Source organism: Limanda limanda, chromosome 13 (assembly GCF_963576545.1).
Source record: "Limanda limanda chromosome 13, fLimLim1.1, whole genome shotgun sequence".
NCBI lineage: Eukaryota > Metazoa > Chordata > Actinopteri > Pleuronectiformes > Pleuronectidae > Limanda > Limanda limanda.
The window spans coordinates 19,080,544-19,096,327 of NC_083648.1; the positions used below are offsets into that span (position 1 = coordinate 19,080,544).

Genomic DNA, 15,784 nt, shown 5'->3' on the forward strand with positions numbered 1-15,784 from the left:
GCAGGGCCGAGCCAGGGAAAATTACAACATCAGCCTCCCTCTTTCTGGGTACGGACCACCCTCCACTGTTCTCTCCCTCGGTGGACGGTGTTTGCCTGTGCCATAGCTGAGTGCAGACCTTCATTCTCAATGAGAGCAGCACATAGGGGGAGCCTGGGAGTGAGAGGAGGAGAATGGAGAGCATGAACCTACATAGGAACCACAACTGAGACGCCTTGGCTGGGTCTTACCTGCACATCCCGGACCACTGACTAAACTCACTCACTGACACAGGTAAGATTATTATTTTTGCTCCATTGTGATCAGGTTATTCATCAAACTCATGTGGCCTTTGTATATATTCTCTATCCTCTCTGTTAAAGTGTTAAAATTGCTAAAATTGCTAGATATTTCTTGTCTTAACTGTAAATAAGAAAAATAGAATTTACAAGGAAAGGTCAATGTAATTTTAAACACTGTTGTTAGATTAAATTTGGATATGCTTCACATCCAGGATGCTTCCTAAAATAACAATGGAATGATTTTTTTATCAAAATTAAATAAATTTGAGTTTAACATTTGACCACATTAAGATTATTCATATGTATTGTAAAAACCTGTATCCTGATCAAATTCACGATGTATGAAGCTACTGCATCTTGTCAGCAGATGGATCTAATCAGTCGCACTATTGGAATAACTTGTGGGCTAACTGGCTAACTCCTAAAAATCTGTTGGACGAAAGCAAATGCCACAACTAAGTTGTTATGTTGGAGAGAAAGTTATGGGTGCAAATGCGGTGTAAGCTTTTTTTGGGCTTGAATATACATAAAACAACTTTTAATTGAGGAGTGTACCAGTAAGGCAGAGCTCAGTGGTACGATTTGAGTCAATGGGCCGATTGGCTCCGTCCCCCCTTCCCACTCTGGGCTGGGAAAAGCAGCCACCGCAAAGTTTAACCTGTGAGCACAGCATTAATATAGATGAGGTGGCTGCATATGGCCAGATCTGGCTCGGAGTGAGGGAGAGTAGAGGAGAAAATACCTTTCCAATAAGTCAACAAAAAAAAGGGCTGATGCGGCGGCCTTGATGAAGACCAGCAGGGTGTGAACGATGGAGAGAAGCCTGGTGGTGGCAGCTGCAGATGAGATTCACAGTTCCCGGCTGAGGAGCCCTCTCTGTAAACACCGTCACTCCTGTCAGGTCGAGGGCTGGTGAGATTCATATTGTGGGGTTGGAGACGTGAAGACGGGCCAAGTGCTGAGACCAAGCTATTGAAAGGGGGATGACCCGTGATTACGGAAAAACAGGGAGAATTTCTTTTTGGGTAATAATAGCGGAGTGACAGTGCCAAGGTGTCTCTGAGTGCTGACACATGGCCCGTTTTCCTCAAAGTGCACTTTTACCTCTGCCCTCAGATGCTGCATAATCTCTGACGAAACAAACTGAGCCTTGTTCCATACGTTAAATCTAAAATACAGGCTTCAGGGAAGTTTCAATAACATCGCTGCAACAACATAGTTATAACAAAATCAATGTTGACTTAAGTACTTTCTGTGCTTTCTGTAACGAGGCCATTGTGCTTAATGAAAACACACAGCTTCGTATTATGTTTGACTCTTGAGACACGCTTGTTTTTTCCTATGACAATGACAAAAGGGTACTATTCTGCAAGAGCAGCACTTTGAGCTTAGGTAATGCTCTGGGATCAGTCCCATTAACTGTGGTGAGAACTCTTCAGTGCAAGTAAACATCAAGAGTCGACCACAGAAACGATTCTAAGCCCCTGCTGTCTCTGTCTTGGACTCATTTAGTCCTGTCGCTTTGCCATCTGTTAAAATCCTCACTGGATTTGTTTTTGATGAGCTCAGATTTGAAGTGGGTCATAGGGTCTTTCCATCAGAAGTGTTAGGTGCAGGTTACTTAACCTCCTTGGCTATATTCATCAGACTGCCTTCTGACAGGCTTCTAATTTTGGCATGGTTGCCAAAATCAGCCTGCATTTGGCTCGCCGGTAGCCCTGGCTCCCAGAGCAGGGCCTCGCTACTGGATATGGAAGGTGGGATCTCTTACTTAACGTGCATTTTTGGGTCATCACCCACTCCTGCTCCATTCGTTGGGCTGTCAAAACCAATAAGATCAACACACAAGCTTTTCCATCCCAAAACAGACTCCAGAAAACATTACTCATAGATCAGGGATTCCTGCTCCCTCTGCCACCGCTCAAACATTAAATCTGTTTTGTTCCGCATCGAATTCAAATTTTCGGTATGTGCCCATAAGGCAGAGAAGGCAAAATTCACAAAGAGTCAGACTGGCCCAGTGATAATTACCGGCTGTTTTTCTATCGTGGTGCTCACTACTGATCGTTCTACAACTCAAGAATCGATTAAAGACTGCAGTGGATGTGGTACCTTTTAAATAATATATTCAGAGTCATGCATGGCTTCACAGATTCAATTTCTACAGCTTATATTCATGTTAAGTTAAGTGTTTTCAGACTCAAAGGTTGGTGTTTTTTCCGCGAGCCAGTGCAGGTAAACTGAAAGGATATAGGGGAGGTTAATGGAGGATGTGGAGAAACAGATCTCTGCACTTGCTCACCCCCAGACACCTGATACACTTGTGGTGAGGGGCTTAATGAAAGACAACACATAAAGGAATGTATTGAAAATATGAGTAACGATAACAGATTTGTGGTGGGTGGGTAGGGGTGACACTGCTCTTACTCCACCACAAGCCAACCAGATGGCACATCCTGCCCGGAGCAGGAGCGTCTTTTCACTTTACATTTAAAAGCTCACTAACTACTAAAGAATCAAGCGAGTCCTGTGCTTTGAATAATGACCACAGGCTTTTATGTCAACAGATGCTCTTGGTCTATTTTAGCTTTGCCGGCACTATGGTTGAAATATATTGGGTAATACAAGAAAAAAGGACATCTGCATAACAACATCCTTTTATGGAGTGCCTGGGAGGAAATTGAACAGAAAGTACAAGATGAGTTGTGGCAAAAATCTAAGTAAAACACTCAAATCAAAGAATAAGTCTGGTGATGTCTCTCATGTCCACAAGTCAAAAGAAAATACTAAAACGAATCAACTAAAAAGTAGTTTACTATAAGTGAAGCCAAATTATTATAAAGCAGTATCATAGATGTAATTGAGCCCATGTCAGAGATCTTAGCTGGTGTCCAAAAACTTTGATTAGTGAGCCAAGCCCTAGTTTTGCACTGGGCAACATTATGAGGAACATCCGTATATTATAGTTTTGTTTGAGACAATTGCTTTCTAATGCTGTAAAAAGGCAACTCCTATCCCACAAACTGTGTATTGGTCCACAGTGGAAAATAGTCCCCAATGTCAATGCTAACATAACACACCAAATAAAGTGATTTTATTTTATCAAAAAGTACTCGACTAATTTATTGTCATTGGTAATCATCCTCTGGAGACCATGCATATCTGTGCAACCATCAAATAGTTTTTGAAACATTAACTCTAACGTATCACCAATAGATGCTAAGTTAAATCCTAGGGAAAATGTAGGGGAGCTGGTAAGCATTGAGAGATGGACAAATACAATTTGATAACTTTTTGATGGAATTTATCGACAATTAGCAGCCTACAAAATAGAATAACACCAGTTTTGCCCTGAAAGTAAAATGGTCTTTTTTCTTTCCTGTTTACAGATCTGTAGTTTGGTGCTAAAGAGAGGAAGAACCATGGGACCTGGAACATGGAGTCTATTTGCGCTGCTTGGTCTGGCCCTCTGGAGCAACAGCCATGCCCTCACCAAGAACCCCATTCTCTCTCGGATACGGAGGGCACCGGAGGCCAACGGGGAAACCAAGAAATGCTCTTACACCTTCCTGGTCCCCGAGCAGAAGATCACAGGCCCCATCTGTGCTGCTCGGGGTTATTCCACAGACAAGGACCGAGTGACGCGCTTGGACGTGGCTGCAGTGCGCGACCTTCTGTCCAAGCAGCGTGGGGAGATGGAGACTTTGAAGCTGGTGGTCGATGTGGACGGCAACTTGGTGAATGAGATGAAGCTATTGAGGAAAGAGAGCAGGAACATGAACTCCAGGGTGACCCAACTCTACATGCAGCTTCTGCATGAGATCATCAGGAAGAGGGACAACTCGCTAGAGCTGGCGCAGCTGGAGACACGCATCCTCAATGCCACCTCTGAGTCTCTACGTCTGGCCTCCAGGTACAGGGACCTGGAGACCAAGTACTCAGCCCTGTCGGCAGTGGTGAACAACCAGTCGGTACTGATTGGAGCGCTGGAGGAGCAGTGTATGCAAGTGTACAGCCGCAGGCATGAGCACCCACCAATGGGACCTCCACTAGTGCAGGTGGTGCCTGAAAACATTCCTGTCAATGTGCCACGTTTCACCAATGAGATCCAGAGGGACCACACCCAGAGGTTTGCGCGGGAAAGGGGCTCCCGCTCTGGGCCATCACCCACAGGTGATACCCTGGAAGTCCAGAATCCTCCCGAGAGGAACTTCAGTACAGAAGGTAAGTGAGAGAATGGATCCATCCATTTATGCATCTATCCATCTATCATCCATCTGTCCATCTGTCTATCCATCTATCAATCCATCCATCTACCACTTTGTTATTTTTCATTCATTTAAGCCTTGATCCACTCACGAAAATCCAAAACAGTCAGTGTAATATTTGGAGCAGCTCTGACTTCGCAGGCCAACCATAACAAAATAATAATCTCTGGGTTTGAGTACAGCCGCAGGTGGGCCAGTGGCCTCATTCTGAAAGGTTAAAGATTTGCTAATTCAGCTGGAACTCTGCTCCACGCTCACCAGAAAGAACACAAACGAGAGTGGAAATAAAAACGTTGTAACGTCTGAATTTAGGCAGGGGACATAAAGCAAAGCAAAGAAAGACCTAACGGGTGTGATTTTGTCCTCATCAACAGAAATTCCTGACACTTTTAGAGTGGCCTTGCCAAAGAATAATAAAGTGCGTAGGAATTCAGTGCAGCTGAAAATGATCCATATGAGACTGTTCCATTGCATCTGAGATGTGGACAAGACCCAGGCTGACTCATATAAGCTCCTGTTAAGTTTCATGTTGTGAATGGACTCCTTAACTATATTATATTAATAGCAAGGACCCTGGTAGAGAGTTATATGCCCCTTTAAGTTCCCTCAGTGCTCCATGTGCTTGTAATTAAAATTCTTCTAATGAGAATTACCTTGAAAAGGGCCACACTCTTACCACTTAAAAACAGTGGTGACCACTTTTCAACCTAGAATGATGGCATGTTGTAAGGTTCTTATAAAAAATTTAAGTAGCCCCATTTTTCTCTGCTGTTCCGGGAGGACATAGTAAACAAGGGTATCTTTGTGAACCCATTGAAATGTGTTTTCTATTAGATTGTCTGTGCGGTTTTGTTCCTGTTTACTGGTCTTTCCTTCTATTTAAACCTCTGTCACACACAGTGTTTTCTTCAGCATGTAAACTAATGGCACTGATGTGTTTGTTTCAGTCTTTTGGTACAAACATTTTTCAAAACTGGCCCACAAGGCCAAAATAAAGCCACTATAATTGTGTTCAAGCTTGAGTTGAGATCAGAGTCTGTCTGACACATGTTTCACCAATTTAGGAACATCAAAACAGAAGTAGCCTTTGCACCTCAGTGGTAAAACGGATAAATGGAAAGAAATAGCGTAGATTGCACCTGACAACTCATTTTAACAAGCCACGATTCAGCGAATGAATTATAAGGATGAAAATATCGTGCCTTAAAGAAAAAAATAAAGATGGAAACATAAGCGATGATAATCAGGCACTACTTTTACTGCTTTACTTTAAAACTAGAAAATAAAGATGCAATACGTGGGAATATCCATTATTGATGAAGAGAGAAGAACTTGGTGGGTGTCATTGCTTGGTTCAGGAGCTTAAACTCTCACTAAGTCACTTTAGGATGTTTTTCACAATGTCCGCCGGACAGTTTAAAGAACTGCTGCAACAGTTCTTCAGTATTTAATTCGACAAATGTTCCTTTTGTCGTTTGTTGTGTGCAATTTGGTTAATTTTGGACAGGGTTTGGGTCCCCTGTTTCTTGATCCTTGCTTCAAGTCAGCTAAATCATAACCTGAGAACAAAAATCACTGTGATCAACAGCTAAAGATAATTACATGAAATAAATCGACATTTATAATGGAGTTGATAGAGGAGGAAGTGGTTCTTCTTCTATTTTGGCTGTAAAATAAGTATTGTTGTCATGTCTTGCTTTCAGGCCCATTCAGAGACTGCCTGGAGGCGCAGGAAGCCGGCCACAGCACCAGCGGCATGTACCTGATCCGACCAGACGAAGCAGAGCGGCCGCTGCAGGTCTGGTGCGAACAGGACATAGACAACGGCGGCTGGACCGTGATCCAGACCAGGAGGGACGGATCTGTTAACTTCTTCAGGAACTGGGAGAGCTACAAGGTGATTATGTCAAGTCTCCTGACATGATCTGTCTCCTTTTTTCTCACTCCTCTCTCGGGCCAATATTCTGAATACTTGGCTCATTCAGAGTTGTGCCAATGATCTGGAGTGTTTGGGGCTCAGGGAGAGGCGGTGGACTAGTGGCAGAAACTTGGACTATGGGCAGAAAAAAGGTCTCTGGTTCGTCTCTGGTTCGACTCCACGGAGAAACAACAACAAGACGAACCTGGATTGATCTGATTGATCTGTCCAAAAATCCAAGAGGATTCTCCCTAGCCTGTCTAGTGCCCCTGAGCAAGGCACCTTACTCCCCCAACATCTGCTTCCCGGGCGCCGTACATTGCTGCCCACTGCTTTGTGTGTCTGGCACCAGATGGGTTAAAAGCAGAGGTTACATTTCCCTCCTTGCATGAGTGTGCTTGTGAATGTCTGTGCATGTGTTTGGGACAAATAAATGTATCTTAATCTATATCCGAAGGCCAGTATCCTTGTGTTTTCACTTACTGCAAAATATAACGTCAGCACCACTGTTAGTCTGCTCGTTTGGTTTGAGATCCCCATTATGAAACATTAGATGGCCGGCTGTGGAAGGTATGTTCCACAGCTCAATCTTCAGGCGCTTCTTTCCAAAACCGCTGCTACTATGGTGCCTTCCTGGATGGATGGCCGCTTGGCTTACTGCGCCACACCGTATAGAGCCGTCTCATCAAAGCTCTGTGAGAAGGAGATGGAGGAGATCGCCGCTGGCAGCCGCAGAAATCCAGTGTTCCATTCGGCCCGGCCAGGCTTGTGCATGTGTAACTGGAAGCTAAATGGTCTCTTCAACAGTGATTTGCCTCCACGCTCTCCCACAAAGCCACCACATGTACACACACACACACATACACACACACACACACACGCTGCATCGGAGAGGAGGCCCCAGACTGAAACCCTACATCATTCATCATCTCCTGGCTCACTCGACTAATCCACAATCACAAACCTCAGTCTCCTCGACCAAGCGAAGTGTTCTGAAGGCACATGGCCAGATGTAGATTGCTCGAGGTTATTTGACACAAGCACCCGTTCCAATATTTATCTGAGAGATCTGTGGCGTTTGAGTGATGAACCAGCGTTTTGAAGATTGATGCTTATTTTCCAGCACAAACTTTTACAACATGTCTTTCTCAGGAATGTCAAAGAAAGGGGGGCATTGTTTTTTCTTTAGTCCATATTTTTAAATCTTTTGAAGTTTTCTTAACTACAGATCCACAAGCAAAATGTTATCAAAAAGAAAATTCCCATCTGTTCTGTTAACAATTCCACGGCGTCTTCCAAAGTACCTAAACAATTCTCGTGTTTCTAAACACCCCCGCATAACAAACAAGGTGCATTATTTTCTGTAATTTCTCTGTAACCTTCTAATCTTCCTTTGACTCAGAGCGGCTTTGGCAACATAGACGGGGAGTACTGGCTCGGTCTGGAAGGCATCTACAATCTAGGGAGGCAGGGGGACTACAAGCTGCTGGTGGAGCTGGAGGACTGGATGGGCAAAAAGGTTTACGCTCAGTACAGCAGCTTCCACCTGGAGCCGCAGAGCGAGGACTACCGCCTGCGGCTGGGAACCTACCAGGGCAACGCCGGGGACTCCCTCAGCTCCCACAATGGCAAACAGTTCACTACGCTGGATCGAGACAAGGATGCTTTCACAGGTACAGGAACATTTTAGTTCATTTTACTAACGTAAAAAGGAATTCACACAATGTATTTATGTAAAAGTACAAAAAATTACCACAGCAACAAATTTTTCTGCTTGAGTAAAAGTAAGTTATGTCTTTACATATACTATTTATGAATATGAGTATTGAAAGTAAAGGTACTGGCCGAGTGTAGCCTATTTTCCTAATGTTACCTGCCCGCTCAGATTGGATCATGAAACCAATTCCCCTCCTGTTAATGATTACCTTAAAAAAATATAAAAGCCAATGTGAAAATGTAACATAGTGCATTGTAAAACTGTAGTGGAGGAGAAAGTACAGATATTTGTTGATATATGTAGTGGAATAAATGTGAAAAGTACCCCAAAATGAAGTAAGAAATTCGTATTTCTACTGTGTTACATCCCAACACTCTGAATGATTGCAAAATTTGCCTGGTGATATATATATAAAAAAAAACTGATATCAAAAACGTGGATGCAGTGTTGGGTCAGGTAGTTTGAAGTGACAGAGGCCGTGACTCACCATTTAGTAGAAGCATTGCATAAAAAGTTTTCATTATTGTATTCTGCAGACAACATCAAAGGTGTTTTTTGAATCCCTCCCTCTGTGAAAAACACTCTTCCTCACCGGTCTAATCATCCCTCTTCCTTTTCCTCCCACCTCAGGAAACTGTGCCCATTTCCATAAAGGCGGCTGGTGGTACAACGCCTGCGGCCAAGCCAACCTTAACGGGGTTTGGTACAATGGAGGCGTCTACCGCAGCAAGTTCCAGGACGGGATCTTCTGGGCCGACTATGGGGGGGGCTTCTACTCCATGAAAACTGTCCGCTTGATGATCAGGCCCATAGACTGAGGAGACTGTGTAAGCCGGGCCGGCTCCAGGGGCAGCTGTGGAGGCCAAGGCACACTTCTGACTTTGTGTCATCGGTAACTGGTTGATCCAAGATAAAAAAGAACTGCATCATTGGAGATTGACCATCGGTAGTGACTTGAAAAGCCCCCTGTCATAGAGACAGGGATCTGCTTGAACATTGTCCTCTCTGTATAACACAAAATAGAAGCACACATGAAGGAATTTATGGGACATAATTATTTATAACAAGCCATACAACTTCTTTTCCCACCAAAAACATATGATGGTTGGGGAAAATAGATAATAAAGGTCTACATTTTTGAAGTTTTATAATCCAAGCTGCCTTATGATTAAGAAACCACAGTGTTTTCCTCATTACCGGGACGCCCCGTGGAGAGGAAGCTCCACATCCTCACACAACTTCATCGGTGTTGATTTCATTCATAAGCTTTAGGATCTACATGCATCTCTTCCTACCTCGCCAAGATAAACGTCAGAGGGAAACTCTCCCTCACTGAACTTTTGCTGTTCTTGCCTGGACCTGGAAAATACATTGTGTTAAGACCTATTTAGATTTATTTAGACTCTGTATCCAATTCCAGATTGAAAAAGACCAACATCTCCAGAAGTTGGAGAACGGAAAGAGGTTTAAATCTATGTTTTATTTTATTTTTTACACCTTACACGCTATATATCCTTTATGATGTATGTTAAAGTACTTTGCCCAAGTCCCTATGACCTGAAACTATAATTTATGTGTGCAATAAACTTATCATAACAGTGAAAAAAGGGACAGGTATTCTGAGGGAGCAAAGAATGTTCCTGCAGAAAAAGGAGGTAATTTCCTTTTCGTTACATGTGACAATTATTCTCAAAGAGTGCTCGAAAATTGCTCTTAATGTTTTTCTCATTAGGGCCATTGATTCAATTTCAGTATGACTCTGGGAAAAACAAGCAACGTTAAAAGAAAGAGAGCGAGAGAAAGGAGACGAAATTATATTTGGTTTTGAGTGGTTTTGGAGCAGGAAAAATATTTGCCGACCAAGCGTGCTGAGTTATAGGCATTGGGACAGACAACGAGAAACACATTGCCTAGAGCCAGACAGGATGGAGAGAGAGAAGGGGAGCGGAGGGAGGGAGGGAGGAGATGAACTTGGATGGAATTGGTTCAAATTTCCAAGTTACCCCCCCCCCTCCTTTTGAATACAGAGAAATGTACATTCTGTTTTCATAAAGAATATCTTTCATTGACAAAGTCACAGTGCTCCTGTGCTCTGCGATCGCCAGCGTATGGAAGGAAACCGGTGTCCTTCGGGGGAAACCTCTCCACCCAGAGGAGAGGGGGAGCTGGGGGTTGGTGTTTGAACTGGTGGGTCTGCTCTGAACAACAGGGCTGCGTTCACACACACACAAAAAGACGAAAGAGCCTTTGAGCTGAAAATAGACCCTCATATTCTGCTGGTTTTTCCTCATTGGCCACAACGGCCCTCACATCCAGGTTTTTTACAAACTTTTGCCGGACTCAGCTGGACATGGAACCATGTTTATGGACATGTAAAAGAAAAAACAGCATCCAATAAAATGACATTACAATGTTAAAATAAAACTGCAATAAAACCAATGAGTCATAGTCCTTTGCACAACAACATCACACGACTGAGACTCAACATTTTGTGTAACTTCAGGGGACTCTCCCAATCACAGAGAGCTCCTTCATGTTCTGATTTATAAAGCTGTAATTGATACTTGACATTGTTAGTTTTCAGGCTTTGTTGAGATTACGTGCACATTTCAGTCTTATCTTGTGGGTGTGAGTCAGACTGATAACTTGTTGTTCCAAACAGAACCTATCATTCTTCCTGACAGTGGGAGGTGCTGTACAAGTTCCCCTTCTCAAACTCTGCAGCATTCAAGTTTTACAGAATAACAGATCTCTTAAAAAATAAAATCCTGGTTCTGTGTTTTGTCTTTGGTTGTGAAACAGTCACCGGGGGAGACGGAAGAACGCGATGCAAAGACATCTCTTTTCAAGTGGCTGCACATTTCTGTGGTTGACTGGGCGGGAACGAGTCGTCCCACTAATAAATCCAGATTTCCGTCTTTTCTGTCTGTCCTTAGATTGTCTCAACTTCAAACTTGGTGGGTTTCCTCTGGAGTGCAGTGTCGACTGTGAAGTGTTTTGGATAAATGCATGTACAACCCAACCCCTAATTCATTTTAAATTGCACTTGCAGTGTTGTCATTTTGAATGTGCAAAAACAGGATGACTAGTAGTCAGTTGAAATCTAGCTCACAACCTGAATCTGACTATTTTTCACTTCATCATTTTCCACTGTATTTGTGTTTCACTGAAGTGCAGTGAATGTTTTTACACCTTGAATCTGTCACTGCTTCAAAACCTCTGTTTCCTGAGTGTCGAGCTTTCAGAGATTCAAAGGTAGTAGTGGTGGAGCAGGTCTGTGGTGTTTTTTTTTAGTCCTGATGACCACTCAGCACTTTACAGGTCTGTTTTTCCATTCACCCAGTACATTTATTTGCAGCACTTTTTCCCTGTTGTATTTAATTCATAAGGGTGCATACAGGGAGACAGGGATCGAACCGCCAACCTTCTGCTCAGGGGAACGACCCGCTCTACATCCTGTGCCACAACTTCCCTCGGCCAGGTTGATCCAACATCCTCTGTAAAAAATGAAGGTGCATTGGCATAGCAGAAAGATGCCTCACAGCGAGTAGGTTCCTGGTCTTACTGTGTGGAGTCTACATGTTCTCTCCATGTCTACGATTTTTCCTCTGGCTTCCTCCCATAGTTCAGAGACATACGAAAATTGGATACCCTGTGGGTTGAGTGAGGATGGTTCTCTCTCTCTGTATGTAAGCTTGTGATACGCTGGTGACCTGATCAGGGTTGACCCGGACTCTTGACCAATGTCAGCTGTAATTGGCTCCAACTCCCGAACAACCCTTAAAAGGATGAGTGGTACAGATTAGAGATGGATGGATGGTACAGCAGGGAACAATGACAGCCTTATCTATTCCATGACACCTGGACTAGGAGTGGTTTTGTACTTAATGGAATAGTCTGACATTTTCAATTCTTTCTTGCTGAGAGTAGAATGAGATGATTGATACCAGAGGCTGCAGGTGGTTACTTTGCATTAACATAAAGAGTGGAAGCAGAGCCAGCAAGTCTGGCTCTTTCCGTTTCAAACAGAATCAGACCATAGTGAGCTTCAGAGGTCATTTCTGGTGGATTTCTGACAGAGAGAGCTGTGTCCCCTTTTTTGCATTCTTCATATTTAGCATACAGACATTAAATCAGTATTGATCTCACCTCACTCTTGGCAGGAAAGGATTTCTCAAAATGTACTTGAGGGAAGATATTGGATAAAAAATGTCTTGAGTAAATTAAATAAAAATGCAAATGTAGGTCAACCTACATGGGTAAAAAATAAACCCACACTAGCCATTTAATCTGGGTGTATAGATGAAATGGTCAAGGGCACACATTATCTTTAAAGATATTTATTGTCAACCAGCCAACTGAACACATCTGCTCTTTAAAGGGACAGTGTGTAGGATTTAAGGGGATCTTGGCAGAAATTAAATATAAAATGCATAATTATCTTGTCGTCCGTTTGTAATCACCTAAAATTATAATGTTCTCCTTCCCTAATAACAACCTGCTTATATCCAAGTGGGGAGCAGGTCCTTAACTCTAAAAATCTATTTTTGCATTTCTACCATTGTTTCTTCTACATGCTTGAAAATAGCGGTTGTGGTGAGGTGTATTCAGCTTCCCATATGGAACTTTAACACTATGCTACACACTGTGCATTTAAATCCACACTCTTCTGTGGTTTCATAGATTCTGGATAATTAACCATCCTGTCCTGTTCTGTTCAGCTCTTTTGTAAATTCAGGAATAAAATACATTTTCCTTTTTCTCCGACCATCAACAACTTCTGATGACAGTGATGAGAGAGTTGGTTTAACTTCAGCCCACATTATACCAGTTTGGTTCAGGAATCAGATTATAACAGGCCCCCGTTCCTGTCACAAACCTGCCTCTCTCTCTCTGACACATGGTGCTAAACCGCCCCTCAGATTGCCAGTGTGGGATTCAGCTTCAGCTATAACTCCAGTCTTCCAATAACTCTGCCCTGCACACACTGAACCCTTCACATTTTTTACCAGCTTAATGGCAGCATGGGAATGCATGATTAGCCCACAAAAACCAGACTGTGCGCAGTCATACATTAGAACAGCGAAGGTGACATCCACTGCTGAGGGGACCACACTCGGGCCTGTATACCCCCTCGGAAACGGGACCTGTATAGAGGGAAGATGGCCGAGGGCTGCTGCTGTGTGGTCCTCCAGAGCTTTCAGAGGTGAAAGCTCTCTTTGTCGCCGAGTGAAGCGTCGCTGTCTACGAGTCCCACCACCAAAATGGCACTGGGCACGGAGGATTCTTGGAAAAAGCTGGCTCCGTGCACACTGAGTTGTTATTTGCTAAAAGACATGTGCTGTTTGGGGGAAATGTCCATGAGAGTGATTCATTATCCTCCAAAAAACCTCAAGTCAGTGTCAACCAGCGAGTCAACAGACAGGACGTGGGGCTGTTTTCTTTGAAAACAAGCACCGTGACTAATTCTTGCCCTAACTGGGACAGTCAAACAACTCCATAGCTTAGTCTGCTCCTAAGTGGCCTTTTGACTTGAAGCTTAACAGACACTTGTTTGAGATGGATGATCATTTGCTTGGGTCTGGGAGAGCTCAGTGAGCAGACAGCTTTAAGTTTCCACTCACCCTCTCAGACAAACTGTGGAATGATAATTTATTCAGCTGTGAAGCACACCAGCGAGTGTTGAGATGTTGGAAAATTAGATTTATTTTAACGAGGCTCTTCATTCGCAGAAACAAGTTAATCTAAGCAGCAATCGCAGCCCAGAGATAACAAACAAAGGGGCCATTTGAGCCTCGAGAAGTGCGCTCATTGAGTTTCAGCTGCTTATTAACAGACACTTAAGTCTGTTAAATCCATCTATAAGTGACCAACATATTCAGATGGTTTTCATTGTTCGTGTGGTTGGCACGAAACACGTTTTTTATCCTCGACTCAAGCCTAGAGAGCCATCACGCTATCTAATGAATCTCCCCTGTGAAGACGTGTGACCTCAGAACACTGTGGAGTCAGCGTTAGTCACTGAACTGGAAGAGCCTTTAACCGTCTACTGTACCCCTGCTCACTGTATAAGTCCTGGATATATGATTACACTCACTGTGATGAATGGCGTGAGTCACGGAGGTCTGTCGAAAGGCTTCACGACTGCCTGGGGAGAGAGAGCCGGAGGAGCGATCGACTCCACTGTTTTTACACCATAGTTAAACAGTGAGAAACAAAAGGGCCTCCCAGTCTAAACCTGCTCAAGAGAGACGTGAGCCCAGAGAACAAACAGATGGAACCACAGAAATGTTCTCTATCCAGTGGAGGAGAAGAAGAAGCAGCTTACAGCCATTTAAATGGCTCTATTTCTGCTTTTGTCTCAACTACTAACAACAAAGTCAACATACAAGTACCAAAGCATTATCTGGTTTATCATTAGGAGATAACAAGAACTTAAACTAAAAACAGTAAGAGCTGCTGTTAAAATAACAGCATATGCCAGCAGATGTTTACATATATTAAAACCCCAAACTGATTTTTGTTGTTTTTTTGAGGACATCCAAGTCTTGTCTCATGTCTCAGGCTTAATTGAGTCCAGACTGAGGGATAGTCCAACCTGAATTCTGTAATGTGATTAGCCACATTTTTTCCACCAGCTCTGAAAGCAGCTCTACCATCTCATTTTGATGACAGAACAGACAATACAGTGTCTGATCTCTTCATTTAGCAGGAGTTCATTTTTTCTGCTGTATTCACAAGTGGCTGCAGATGTGAGATGACTGTCGACTCATAATCTGGCTGCTGCCTCTGTGTTGGGGCGATGTTATTCAATAATATGTCTAGAGTTTGTGGACCAGAAAAAAAAATCCCCTAAGATAAATTTTATTAAGCAGTAAAAAGTTGGAACGTCCTAAATAAGTCTAATAATACATTCCCAGAACAGGGAAGGGGGATAAATTAAACTCACTCTGACTTTGTTGCAAATTTTTACAACTCAGCTTTATTCCAGACATAATTATTTGAAAGGGCTTCGTGGGTCACATTCTTGGCATTGATCAGAATCGTAAATCATCCCCACAGCCACAATCTAAACACATTAGCTCAGGCTCCAGTGAAGCCATGATGCCATAAGAGGAGAAAACGTTCTTATAACTCACTGCACTGCATGTTTGGGGGTGAAATTCACATTGTTGTGTTTTAACTCCTCAATGAAATAAACTGCAAAAGCATTGGTTTAATTACTCAGCTCTAAGGCACTAAAATGTGAAGTAGAAGTGACTTTGCTGGATTTAAAGGATACTATGGCGCCATCTAGTGGTGTTTGTTGACATATGGACATCTTCTCTCTGTAACAGCCTTCATAAACGAGTTTATTCTAAAAATTATATATATATACATATGCTTTAATCTTCACTGAGGTAGTTTCTCAATAGATAGTTCTGAATGCAATAAAATGTGAGAAACTGGTCATGTGAAAGAGAACATTGTAAAATGATATGCATAGATAGTAATATAACAGTGATATGGCCCCAACAATACATTTAGAAACAAAGCATAGATATTAAAAGGAATAATGGGATAAAAAAGTAGATATTATGTTGTTTAAGATAACATAACA

The 15,784-nt window shown here is 42.9% G+C and overlaps 1 protein-coding gene across 1 annotated transcript; it reads left to right on the forward strand.

Annotated features, from left to right (window-relative positions):
• The first annotated feature begins 95 nt into the window (after positions 1–95).
• Positions 96–10,100, forward strand: LOC133018653 (angiopoietin-related protein 1-like). Its single transcript, XM_061085069.1, has 5 exons — positions 96–273; positions 3,671–4,505; positions 6,253–6,446; positions 7,870–8,140; positions 8,815–10,100. Exons 2-5 carry the CDS (start codon positions 3,704–3,706, stop codon positions 9,000–9,002), a joined length of 1,455 nt encoding a protein of 484 aa, XP_060941052.1. The 5' UTR covers positions 96–273; positions 3,671–3,703; the 3' UTR covers positions 9,003–10,100.
• Positions 10,101–15,784: the final 5,684 nt, after the last annotated feature.